Source organism: Canis lupus, chromosome 18 (genome assembly GCF_003254725.2).
Source record: "Canis lupus dingo isolate Sandy chromosome 18, ASM325472v2, whole genome shotgun sequence".
Classification (NCBI taxonomy): Eukaryota; Metazoa; Chordata; class Mammalia; order Carnivora; family Canidae; genus Canis; species Canis lupus.
Window position 1 is genome coordinate 38475604 of NC_064260.1, and position 11930 is coordinate 38487533.

The 11930-nt window shown below is 46.9% G+C and overlaps 2 protein-coding genes across 8 annotated transcripts; both read right to left on the reverse strand.

Annotated features, from left to right (window-relative positions):
- Positions 1–38: 38 nt before the first annotated feature.
- On the reverse strand, positions 39–1791 carry SELENOH (selenoprotein H). Of its 2 annotated transcripts, XR_003139196.3 has the most exons (5): positions 1360–1671; positions 1118–1263; positions 886–1015; positions 359–447; positions 39–223 (listed from the first exon to the last, which is right to left on the reverse strand). XR_003139196.3 is itself a non-coding variant. In XM_025452282.3 (4 exons), the coding sequence occupies exons 1-3, from the start codon at positions 1479–1481 to the stop codon at positions 915–917; spliced, it is 369 nt and encodes a 122-aa protein (XP_025308067.3). In that variant the 5' UTR covers positions 1482–1791; the 3' UTR covers positions 39–223; positions 886–914. The 2 variants fall into 2 exon arrangements, 1 of the variants encoding a protein (XP_025308067.3); XM_025452282.3 differs by lacking the exon at positions 359–447 and having other exon boundaries at positions 1360–1791.
- Positions 1792–2115: 324 nt separating this feature from the next.
- On the reverse strand, positions 2116–11871 carry TMX2 (thioredoxin related transmembrane protein 2). Of its 6 annotated transcripts, none has more exons than XM_025452273.3 (8): positions 11608–11861; positions 5427–5487; positions 5076–5189; positions 4516–4592; positions 4176–4282; positions 3744–3809; positions 3523–3652; positions 2116–2985 (listed from the first exon to the last, which is right to left on the reverse strand). In XM_025452273.3, exons 1-8 carry the CDS (start codon positions 11794–11796, stop codon positions 2839–2841), a joined length of 891 nt encoding a protein of 296 aa, XP_025308058.1. In that variant the 5' UTR covers positions 11797–11861; the 3' UTR covers positions 2116–2838. The 6 variants fall into 6 exon arrangements, with proteins under 6 accessions (XP_025308058.1, XP_025308061.1, XP_025308060.1 ...); XM_025452276.3 differs by lacking the exon at positions 11608–11861 and adding an exon at positions 10999–11020; XM_025452275.3 differs by lacking the exon at positions 11608–11861 and adding an exon at positions 10948–11005.
- Between the last annotated feature and the right edge of the window lie 59 nt (positions 11872–11930).

The following is an 11930-nucleotide window of genomic DNA, read 5'->3' on the forward strand; positions in this document are numbered from 1 at the left end:
AAGAGCTGGTTTTGTCCAACTCTTACCATAAGATTAAGTTTTATTACTTTCAAATACTTTATTTCAATTTTTATTAAACAAACCAAGAACTTTTCATTGCCTTACTAGAGGGCTGCCTCACAAATGAACCATCATTTCTGGAGGGAAGAAACCATGGCTTCAGGTACATGACTGAAGTTTGGCCATGTTCCGTCATAAATGCTCCAACATCACCAGGGATATGCTGTGAAATGATGGGGGGAGGAAAAAGGTTAGAGAAGGGGTCCAAGCAATCCTAAAGCCAGAGGATTGCCCACCCTCAGAACCCACAAACCCAGGAGATTTCAAGGATTGCATCCTCCTTGTATATTTCACTCACTATATCAGGTGCCTAACATGTCCAACCACTACATTTTGGGGGCCACGAGTGACACAACCATAGGTTTTACATGAGATTTAACAGAAAACCTAGGAACAAAAAACACAAGAAGGTAGGGTAGGGGTAAGCACACATGAGGTTACACAAAGACTCTGCCAGTAAAGGAAGGAGAAAAATCTGGACATTATCAATGACTAACTCACAAACGAGGAAACCGGTGGGATTTATTACACCACCAGCTAAAGAAAAACAATTGCCACAGGTGTGCAAAATAAATTTAACAAAGATGAAAAGGGTCCATACCCCCCAGAGTAATAACCTCATCTTCAAAGGGCACAAATTGCGTTTCTATAGTCCTTCACACCTTAAGAATAAACAACTTTGTGGCCGATTTCTATTTTTCTACCAGCACAAACGGGAAAACCTGAGCAAGAGGAGTTCTAAGTTGTAGATGCTGCCTGAGGTGAGGACACCTCGAGGGCTGCTTCGCAAATACTCCCAATCCACCCCTCCTGTCCCCTTCAAACCTCAGCACGAGGACTTCTGCCCAAACACCCTACGAAAGGTGCTGCTTCAGCGCCTTCACCACCTCTTGAGGCTCAGGGAACTTGAGTTTGCGTGGGGGCCCCTTCTTAATCCCAGTCCAAAGCTCCACACCTGGGAAAAGACCAAGGAAACGAAGTCACTTCGGGATGCGCCAGCATGTGCCCCAGAGCCCGAGGCCCTCCCGCCTGCTCCCCGGGGCGGGGCCCCACTCACTGCTGCCGTCCGGGCGCAGCAGCGTCACCTCGAAGCTGCCCCGCCGGGGCTTGGCCGGATTCACCTCCACCGGGAGCTCCGGGGTCTCCAGGCGCAGCGCCTGGCTCAGGGCCGCGGCGTTGCGCCCGTAGACGCGTCAGCTCGTGCTAGGGGAAAAAGGGGAAGGTCGGAGGCGGGGGCCTCGGAGTGCGGCGCCCCGGCCCGCCTCCCCGGGCCTCCCCGGGCCTCCGGGGGCCCCTCACCAATGCTCGATCACGACCGTCGCCTCCTCCACGGCCTTCCTGCCGCTCGCCGGCTTCTCCCGTTTCTCCGCCGCCGCGACCCCCGCCGCCTCGGCCTTCCGCTTCCTCCCGCGAGAAGCCATGGCGCCTGGAGCCGAGCTGACCTGGGCGGCAATAGGGGTCCGGCCAACGCCGCTCCACGCGCTGAGCTCCAAACCGCAGGCCAGAAAGCCCGCCAGCGGAACAATGCCTCCCCCGGGGCGCACCGAGCGTGGCCGGCGCACACGCGGCCTGGAGGCGGGGCTGCCTGGGCACAACCACTCCGCCCGCTACGGGGGGGGGTAGGAGGGGAGCTCTCTGGGCACAACCACTCCGCCCACAGCGGGAGGGGAGCTCTCTAGGCACATGCCCGCGGGGGGAGGCGGGGCTGCCTGGGCACAACCACTCCGCCCGCGGCGGCGGGGGAGCGCGGACAAGCAGCTCTGAAAGAAGCCTGGCTTCACACAGGCGTTTCAGTAAGCTTCCGTCGGGGTAAAAAGCGTGCACGACCACACACAAGTCCCACCCCCGCCGCCACTCTGCTCCGTAGGAACCGCGGACCAATCCCAAACCAAACTCCCAGCCTAACTCGGTGAAGTCAGTACTCTCTAGCATTAGAGAAACTTGCCTTCCCATCCCTCCCCGATTCTGGGGACCAAGCCCAGCAGGTGAGGAGACAGGCACTCCCTATGCAGTGGCCAGGCTTTTCTAATAGGCGAGGAACCCACAAAGGCAGAATCAAAAGGAAATCCCAGTTTATTATGGAAAACCATCTACTGGGTGTTGGGAGTAGGTGGGGGAGTAAGTGAAACCCCATTCCTGCCCAAGGGCTTTCTCCTCCAGGCCCTACCACACAAACGAAGGTCTCAAACCTATTCCCCTTCCTCCCAAACTCCCAAAAAACAGGGCTATTATTCAATATTATCTCCAATGAGTACACTCAGTGGTTAAAAGTGTCTCCTTGGGACCAGTGACAAAGTTAGTCTTACACTTTTTAATGAAGGCCACAGACCAAGCCAGAAGTGCCTAAAGCAGCAAGGGTCCTTGAGGGGAAAATCCTGGTGCAGACTCCATACCCAGGGGTCTTCTGTTTTAGGTTGAATGTAATCTAAGCAGACTGTGTAGGTCCACTGAGAGGAGAGATGAAAACACAGCATAGTGGGGACATGTGAGTGGTAACCATAACTGATACAGTGACCCAAGCTTGGAAGGAAAGCCTTTCTTCATCCATTGTAGATTTCTCCCTTCTTCCAGTGAAAGTTGGCCACAGCAGTGGAGGCCTTCCTGGAGGGTGCCTGTCAATTCCCTGGAAGCCTCTTTAAAATCAGAAGCAGCACCCTGCCCCACTCAGGTAGAGCCAAAGGAGAAAACATAAATAAAAGGCCCAGGCCTCACACAAGGCTTGTGGTTACAGGAGGGACAGGGCCTCAAAGGTGAGGAAGCACAGACAAGGCAGGGATTCTATTTGTCTTTCTTGCTTTCCCCATCTGGTACTTCCGTGGGGGTGGGGGCCACAGGCTGCTCCTCGGGGATATTATCTCCAGCCTTTGATAGCTTCTTGGCCCGTTGATAGAGTTCATTCAAGTTGAATTCTCGGATCACATTCTCCTGCACAAAAGAGGTGTGCGTACACACATCAGGGTTCTGGTTGGCAAGTACTTACTGGGAAGTAAGAAGTATTTAGACACAGTCTAGAAAAGAAGGAAGGAAAAGACAGAAATCTACTCTAACCTAACTCTCCTTTTTTGGGTACCTGGACAAGTCAACCCTGTACAATTAAATACCCATTATGTGACAATCACCATGCCAAGAATTACAGCTATATTATTTAATATACTCCACAAAACGACCCTGTGATGCAAGTGTTACTCTCTCCAATTTACTGCCAAGGAACCTCAGGCCTATAGACTATACTGACTAGGGCCTCTGAGATGGAATCTTAATAACTGTTCTCTGGTACTAGAAGTTCTGGCACACGGTAGAAGCACAAATTTGCTGAGCGAATTCATGAATGAAATCTGGTTAACTAGTCCACACTCTCACAACTAGTGGGCAAGGGGCAGAGCCAGCAATCAAACCCAAGTTGGCCTCCAAAGCCCACCACTGTTCCATATGCTTCTCCAAGCCACTCACTCATTCAGATACCTCAGAGAAGGTCCAAGAGACAGCTCGTCCTTTCTTGTCAATCTGTGGCCGCCGCATGACCTCCTTGCCACCTTGGAACAGGATCAGGGTCGGGAGCTGCTTGGTGAGGGGTGATGTGCTCACTTTGTACCTACAGGGCCCAGAAGGTACTCTGTAAATGCATCTATCTACACTACTCAAAACGACTTATGCTCAGACCCTCTGTCCAGACCCTTACATACCGTACACTAACATCAGTATAGCGTCCGACGTCCACCTTCCCAAAATTTAGCCCCGTACAGTTGTACCTAAGAAAAATATATTATTTAATTTAACACAGTAAAAGAAGAAAATGGATCAAGAGAACTGGAAATGCAGATATTTGGGGAGCAGGGAGAAATGCCTTTGGTTGCAACGTGAAGAAAGGAAAGAAAGGAAAGGAAGAAAAGAAAAAAAGAAAAGAAAAGAAAAGAAAAGAGAAAAGAAAAAAAGAAAGGAAAAGAAAGGAAAAGAAAAGAAAAGAAAGAAAAGAAAAGAAAGAAAAGAAAAGAAAAGAAAAGAAAAGAAAAGAAAAGAAAAGAAAAGAAAAGAAAAGAAAAAAGAAAAAGCCAAAAACAATGAGAGGGAAAGTATAGCACTTCTGCTTCCATCATCCGTCCCTATGCAGTACTCACTTGAGGGAGAGGTCAGCATAGATGGGAGCAAACGACTGGCAGTCATTAGACCAATTGGCAAAGAACTCCACAATCCAAGTGACCCTCTTGTCCCGCTCTAGCTCTTCCTGCCACACACAGGGAAGAAACAGTGAGCTGGATCACACAGGTTCCCAGAAAAGTTCAGACTTAAGCGTCTAATTGCTGGCCCTGGCTTTCTCTCCCCTCTCTCCCTAGCTCCAATAACGAACCACAGTGCCCTTGACATCTACTCTGAAGAAGTTACCCCTAGTGAGTAAAAAGCACAGCTACAAAATCACCCAAAAGGGACCAAGAAACAGAAGAAAGGAAGAGAACTCACATCAATGGTCTTATCATTGAAGTACTTGATATATTCAGGGCCCATATACAGGGGAGGCTTGCATGTCATCAGGAACACTAAACACAGAAAAAAAAAAAAATGTCAGAGGAGACATATTAAAGGCCTGCAGCAGGGGATTTACTTTCCTTTTCTTTTTTTTTTAATTTATTCATGAGAGACACAGAGCGAGAGAGAGAGCGAGAGAGAGAGAGAGGCAGAGACACAGGCAGAGAGAGAAGCAGGCTCCATGTAAGGAGCTCGACTTGGGACTTGATCCAGGGTCTCCAGGATCACACCATGGGCTGCAGGAGGTGCTAAACCGCTGCGCCACTGGGGCTGCCCAGGGGGTTTACTTTCAAACTGACTCAAAGATTTTAGGCACCAAAGAATACACTTTGTGGACATATGCAGACCACTGACACATTCCCTTCTTCCTAAAATTTCCATAGATTCTTATCACCTGAGCCACGTACATAATTAATTATATACAAGATATGGAAGAAGGGTATGGAGAGACCTGTCTGGGGTTGGAATTTGGTTCGCACAACCAGTCTCCTTACCTATGCACAGTGTGATGTAAAGCAGGCCCATGCGAATATCCAGACGGAAGAAAAGAATTGCATTGGCCACTTTACTAAACATGAAGATGTTGCCTATATGCTGCTCCACAGTGACTGAAACACAAAGATGTCACAGGTCAGGCTGGGCTGCATACTCCCATATCCTGTTTGTCACTCTTCCTGTGGTACTTTGAAATGGGAGAGGGGGGGAAGAGGATAAGTCCAAGATCAAATTCGGCCCTGGCGTGGAATGAGGGACTCATTCACCAAATAATGCCCCTCTCATAACGAGACTGAAAGCACCTCTGGAGGGCATGAGGCCCGAGAAACCGAGGAGCAGGCTAAACTCACTGGATCTGCGGTTCTTCATCATCACGATGGCACTGAGGAACATGAGGATCTCTACTTCTCTCTGGAACAGAATCAAAGTGACAGGAATGCCATAAACCCAGATGCTTTAGCTGGGGAAGGGAGCCCAATATGGAATAAAAACCAACTGAGATCCAGATTGGGAACGGCACCAACAAAGAAATAACTGGAGTTGGTGAAGATGCAGTGGGAAAAACACCAGTCAGGTTCAACCCACTCCTGCCATAAACTGTCTGGTGCCTTCCAGTACATCATTTAACCTGAGCTTTGGTTTCCTCCATGGAATGCTAGTTATCTCAAAAAGTTACTGGGAGGAGTAAATGAGATCATGGGTATGAAAGAACTGCATAAAGTCTAGTCCCATATAAAACTGTAAGACAATATAACCAACTCAGTGTGATCCCGGCAAAATAAAATTTTTCAAGGGAAACTTCCTCTGTAATATCCCATTAGTACAATATCTGGCTGTTCTGCTTTTGGGGTTCTGTTTACATTAAGTCACTCCTTCCCATCCAATATTCATAGTGATAATCCATGCACCTTTAATAGGATTTGAGAACTGAAAGAGGCATCTCAGGGCTTTAGAAGGCCCTTTTCAGCACCTTCAGCTTCCAGTTCTTTCTCACTTTCTAGACTCTAAGGTCCATGAGATGGATGGTAATCATGACAAAGATACCAACAAGGTAATTTCAAAGAGTAAAGATTGCAATGCACCCCCTGTGGGAGTGAGCATGAGGGGATTGGCAACTCGAGAGTAGACCATCTGAGGCCTTCCAGACCTTTCTGTTTACAATACAGGGACCCATATCACTCTTTCACACAAAACCAATCAACTACAAAATACAGGTAGAAGTCAGGGAACCTAGGTCCTGGATTTTTAGCATCATCTCCAACAAAAAGTAACTGACTAGCTTTAGAAATAAGACACGTAAATGGGAGTTAGGGAATACGACAGACCTTACTAAGTGTACCTGAGCAGAAAGTAGCACATTTTCACAAATGAAATTGGGTTAGAATTGGCACTTAATGTGGGAAGGTAACTTAAAAAAAAGAAAGGACCTGTGGTTACACAGAAGACCCCGATGGCAAAGATTGGCTGTGTATAAGCCATACCCAACTTCTCTTTCCTCCCAGGCACACTGCAGCTGTACTCCCTCAGTCTACTTGCATCGAAGTAGCGCTGTGTGACTAGCACTCCTGCGTGGAATGTGAGTGGAAGCAATGTGCCATGCCTGTGCTAGGCAGTTAGAAAGCGTGTGTCCTCGCATTCCAGCTTCCTGTCTTCATCTGCTGGCTGGCTGGATGCTGGCATGGCCTTAAGGCCTTAAAGTGAGACAGCATGAGCCTGGATTCCAAATGTACCAATATGAAGTAGAGCCTCTCTGGTTGCTCTGCCTGTTTGTTCCTTGTTTTTAAACTTTGTATCATGGAAAAGTGCAAACATACATAAGGATAGAGAGGATACTAAATAGTAGCAGAATGTGCCACCCTAAAATATGCTATTTTGGATTATCCTCCATAATAACTGTGAGCCTAAAAGCAATTAAGAAGTAGATACAAAAAAAAAAAAAAAAAGAAGTAGATACAAGAAAAGCTCCTTCCCTTCCCTCTATTTCTCTAAAAGCAGGACTCTTTTTTTTTTTTTTTTTAAAGATTTTGCTTATTCATTTGAGAGAGAAAGAGAGCATGCGCACAAGCACAGGGAGGGGCAGAGGGGGAAGAAAAGGGAGAGAATCTCAAGCAGACTCTGAGCTGGGCTGGAAACCCCATGTCGTGGTCAATCTCAAGGCCCTGAGATCATGACCTGAGCCAAAACCAAGAGTCACAAGCCTAATTGACTGAGCTACCCAGGTGCCCCGAAGCACAACATAAATTTTTTAAAGTATCCTTCTCTACCAAAAAGGACAAAAGTTAATCAAGGGAGACAAATTTAGAGAGACCCTATCAGCCTGGAGACAGCGCCAGAGGAAACTAACAAACAAGCCTTTATCTACCATTAGTTTACCTTCCCACAGTTTGCCCTCCTTGGAAGCCTAAAACTTCTTTCCTTTCTCCAGTCATTTCTCCAAATATATATTGCTCTTTGTTGAGGACGTAATATAAGCCAGAGTTCTAATCCACCTCTGAGTTCATTCATTTTCCCTGGGTATCTCCCATGCATACGTGAGGTATACATGTTAATAAACTTGTTTATCTTTTGTTTTTAATGTCTTTTATTACAGGGGTTAAGCCAAGGTCTCAGAAAGGTAGAGGAAAAAATTTTTTTCTTCCCCGACAATTTCTTAATAAATCCCTACTACTCAGATTTAACAGTAACATTTTGCCAAAACAGTTTCAATTTATCTATGCTACCCACTGTTTTTGGAGAAACTTAAAGCAAATACTAACTGTATCAATTCACCTATAAATATTTCAGTGTTTATCTCTTACAAATAAGGACTCTTTTTTAAAGGAGGGGACAGAGGGAGAGGGAGGGAGAGAGGGGGAGGAAGGGAAGGATGGAGGAAGGAGAGGAAGGGAGAGGAGAGAGAGAGAGAGAGAGAGAGAGAGAGAGAAAGAGAACCTCAAGCCGACTCCACCCAGTGCAGAGCCCATTGTTGGGCTCCATCTCACCACCTTGAGATCATGCCCTGAGCCAAAATCAAGAGCTGTAGGGTCAACCAACTTACTGAGCCACTCAGGCACCCAAAGGACTTTTTTTTTTTTTTTTTTTTTTTTTTTTTTTTAAAGATTTTATTTATTTATTCATGATAGTCACACAGAGAGAGACAGAGAGGCAGAGACACAGGCAGAGGGAGAAGCAGGCTCCATGCACCGGGAGCCCGACGTGGGATTCGATCCCGGGTCTCCAGGATCGCGCCCTGGGCCAAAGGCAGGCGCCAAACCGCTGCGCCACCCAGAGATCCCAGGACTTTTTTTTTTTAAAGAAGCCCCCACCCCCGGTTTTTTATCTTTATTTTTTTTAGTCACCTCTACTCCCAATGAGGGCTCAAACTTACAACCCCAAGATCAAGAACTATGTGCTCTTCCAACTGACCAACCCAGACACTCTGGGATGACTTTTTTTTTTTTTTTTAAGATTTTATTTATTCATGAGAGGCACAGAGAGAGAGGCAGAGACACTGGCAGAGGGAGAAGCAGGCTCCATCCAGGGAGCCCGATGCGGGACTCGATCCTGAGTCTCTGGGATCAGGCCCTGGGCTGAAGGCTGCACCAAACCGCTGAGCCACCCAGGCTGCCCTTTTTTTTTTTTTTTAAACAAACCAAAATGCCACTATCACACCTAACACAAATAATAATTCTTTACTGTCATTTAATACTCTGTCCTTATGCAAATGATCCCAGTAATTTCAAATTGTCTTTGTGCAGTTTGTTCAAATTAGAAACAAGCAAGCCAGATCCACATAGTACATTTGGCTGAAGTGTTTCTTTGGTCTTCCTTTTTTTTTTCTTTTAAGATTTATTTATTTATTTATTCATGAGAGACACACACAGAGAGACAGAGACACAGGCAGAGGGAGAAGCAGGCTCCATGCAGGGAGCCCAATGTGGGACTCCATCCCAGGTCTCCAGGATCAAGCCCTGGACCGAAGGCACTAAACTGCTGAGCCACTGGGGCTGCCCTCTTTGGTATTCCTTTATCTCTAAAGGATATCTATTCTTTTCTACCTATCTCCTGAAGACATTGAATCATTAGTACTGTCAACTTTCCTGCTTTCTGGATTTGGTATGTGTTCTTCTGATGATTTTCTATCTCCCATATTTCTTGTAAAGTGGCAATGAAATCTAAAAGCTTGATTAAAATCCACATCTTTTTTCCGGGTCTCCAGGATCGCACCCTGGGCCAAAGGTAGGCGCCAAACAGCTGCGCCACCCAGGGATCCCTGCTAAAGGATTTTTAAATTTTATCCATCCTTCCATATTTATTAGCCCAGATTTGACTATTAAGAAATCAACATTCCCTTACCAATTATTTGTTTACTCTGAAAGACAACATATATAGGAAGCACAAAATGCATCTTTCTTTTCATTCAGAAATAAACTTTTGTCATGTCACTGAAAATTCCGTGTTTACCTGTTATTTTTATTTACCTGTTATTGCTAACATTATTTACTTTAATATCCTAACTTCCCAGTCACTAAGGTAAATCAGTAAAACATGGCTTCTCCAGGAAAACAAACACTGGCTATGAACTCTATGTAATTAATTTTTAAAAATTCTATCAGGGAAATAGTAAAATACAAAAAGTTCCAGTATTTTGCATATTATTAAATGAGAGTATACAGTGAATTTAGTTATATAAAAGATCCCTACACAGTGCACGTGAGTGGCTCAGTGGTTGAGCAACTGCCTTCAGCTCAGGTCGTAATCCTGGGGTCCTGGTATGGAGTCCCACATCCGGCTCCCCATGGGGAGCCTGCTTCTCCCTCTGCCTATGTCTCTGCCTCACTCTCTGTGTCTCTCATGAATAAATAAATAAAAATCTTTAAAAAAAAAATCTCAAAAAAAAAAAATAAAAATAAAAAAAAATAAAATAAAATAAAAATCTCTACACTTAACTAAAATCTTTACTACTACCCACTTATATCTTTTGAGTCCCATTTTGGTTAAATCAGTATGGAATACAGTAGTCCTCCCTTATCTGTGGTTTTAGCTACCTGCAGTCAACCACAGTCCGGAAACAGATCATCCTCCTGACTTATCAACAGAAAGTCAACAGTAGCCTAATGCTGTTATGATGCCTGTGTCACTCAGCTCACTTCATCATCTGATATCATCATCATCATAAGGATGACTATAGTACAATAAGATATTTTGAGGGAGACAGACCACACTGACGTAAGTTTCATTGTGTTATGTTGTTAAAACTGCTTTATTTTATTAGTTATTGTTGTTAATCTCTTACTGTACCTAAATTGTGAATAAACTTATCACAGGTATGTACATGAGACAAAACATCATATATATATATAAGGTCGGGTACTAACCAGGGTTTCAGGCAACCCCTGGTGGTAGGGGGTGGGTATTGCAATGACGATCCACCACCCCACCTGCCTCAGATAAGGGGGGAATCACTGTAAAAATCGGGACTTCTGGGGGCAGCCCGGGTGGCTCAGCGGTTTAGCACTGCCTTCAGCCCAGGGCATGATCCTGGAGACCCCGGGTCGAGTCCCACGTCGGGCTCCCTGCACGGAGCCTGCTTCTCCCTCTGCCTGTGTGTGTGTGTGTGTGTGTGTGTGTGTGTGTGTGTGTCTCTAATGAATAAATAAATAAAATCTTAAAAAAAAAAATAGGAACTTCTAAACAAGCATGGCTACACTTGAGCTTTTTTTGTCATAGTGTCTGGGAAAGCACAGAGGATGTAGGAAAGCATTAACAAGGGATGGAGGAACAAAATAAGGGAGTGGGTTCTGGTAAAGGTCAAGACTCACTTTGGGGGCTGGGGAAGAAAAAAAAGACGAAAACTCAGGTTGACCCCCCTTCCCTTCCCGCAGAACACACCCGCTGCTGTACAGCAGGGCGCGCAGAGCTTCAACTCCTTTTACTCCGCACCTACTCGAGGACAGCAAGTCTCAAGGGAGATTTCTTTACAATTTTGTTTTTACGATTCCTTTTCAGCGGGCTTAACGCCTGTGTTGATGTTTTTGCATCCTCGGAATGCGGCAGCGGGCCTAGCAGGTAACGCGCGCCCTGGGAGTGTTAACTGAATCCAGGAACGGCTGCCAAAGCGTGCAGGGGTGGCTGCGGGTCGCAGTCCCTCACCGGTGGGCTCCCTGGCGACTACGCCGAGGTCAAGCTCTCCATCAGTTAAACGGGGGCACCACGACCCGCCTTGTTTATACCTCACCAGCTCCTCCAGAAGCTTTACATAAAGGGCGGCCCTGTGAAATACTGGACACGTGGCGAGTTTGGGTACGGCCGCTGACCAGCATGAACGGGGCGATGGGAAGAACCCTGCACTCCAGAATCCTAAGAGCCAGGCGGCCGTGCAGGCTAACCCGCTGTCTGCCCATCTCAATGAAGCACGAAGAGGTTTAGGCTCGACGATGCTCCAGGCCCCACATTCTAATAGTCTGTGAGGCCGCGACGGGCTCGGGACCTCGAGGCTCCCGCATGCAACCTCGGGGAGCAGGGACAGTGAAGGTCGCGGGGTCCGCTCACCCAGTCAAAGTCACACGGGTTGCCGTCTTCGCGCTGCGTGGGGAGACTGCTACAGAGAGGGGGCAGCTTCCTCACGAGTAAGAATGCAACAGAAAGCAGGGCTGACAGGAGATAATAAGGTCGGGCCAGCCATCGTGAAAGTCGTGGCACCGAATACACCAGAGCGATTAGAGGTGCCAGGACCGCCATCTTTCCGGCCTTTGCGGCGCCCGCGGAGCTTCGGCGTCTGTAGGTCTGGCCCCGCCCCTTCCACCAGCGAGCCTTCCATTGGGTTTGGCCTCGGATGCACCGCCTCCGCGCCCGGAAGTAGATCTCTGATTGGA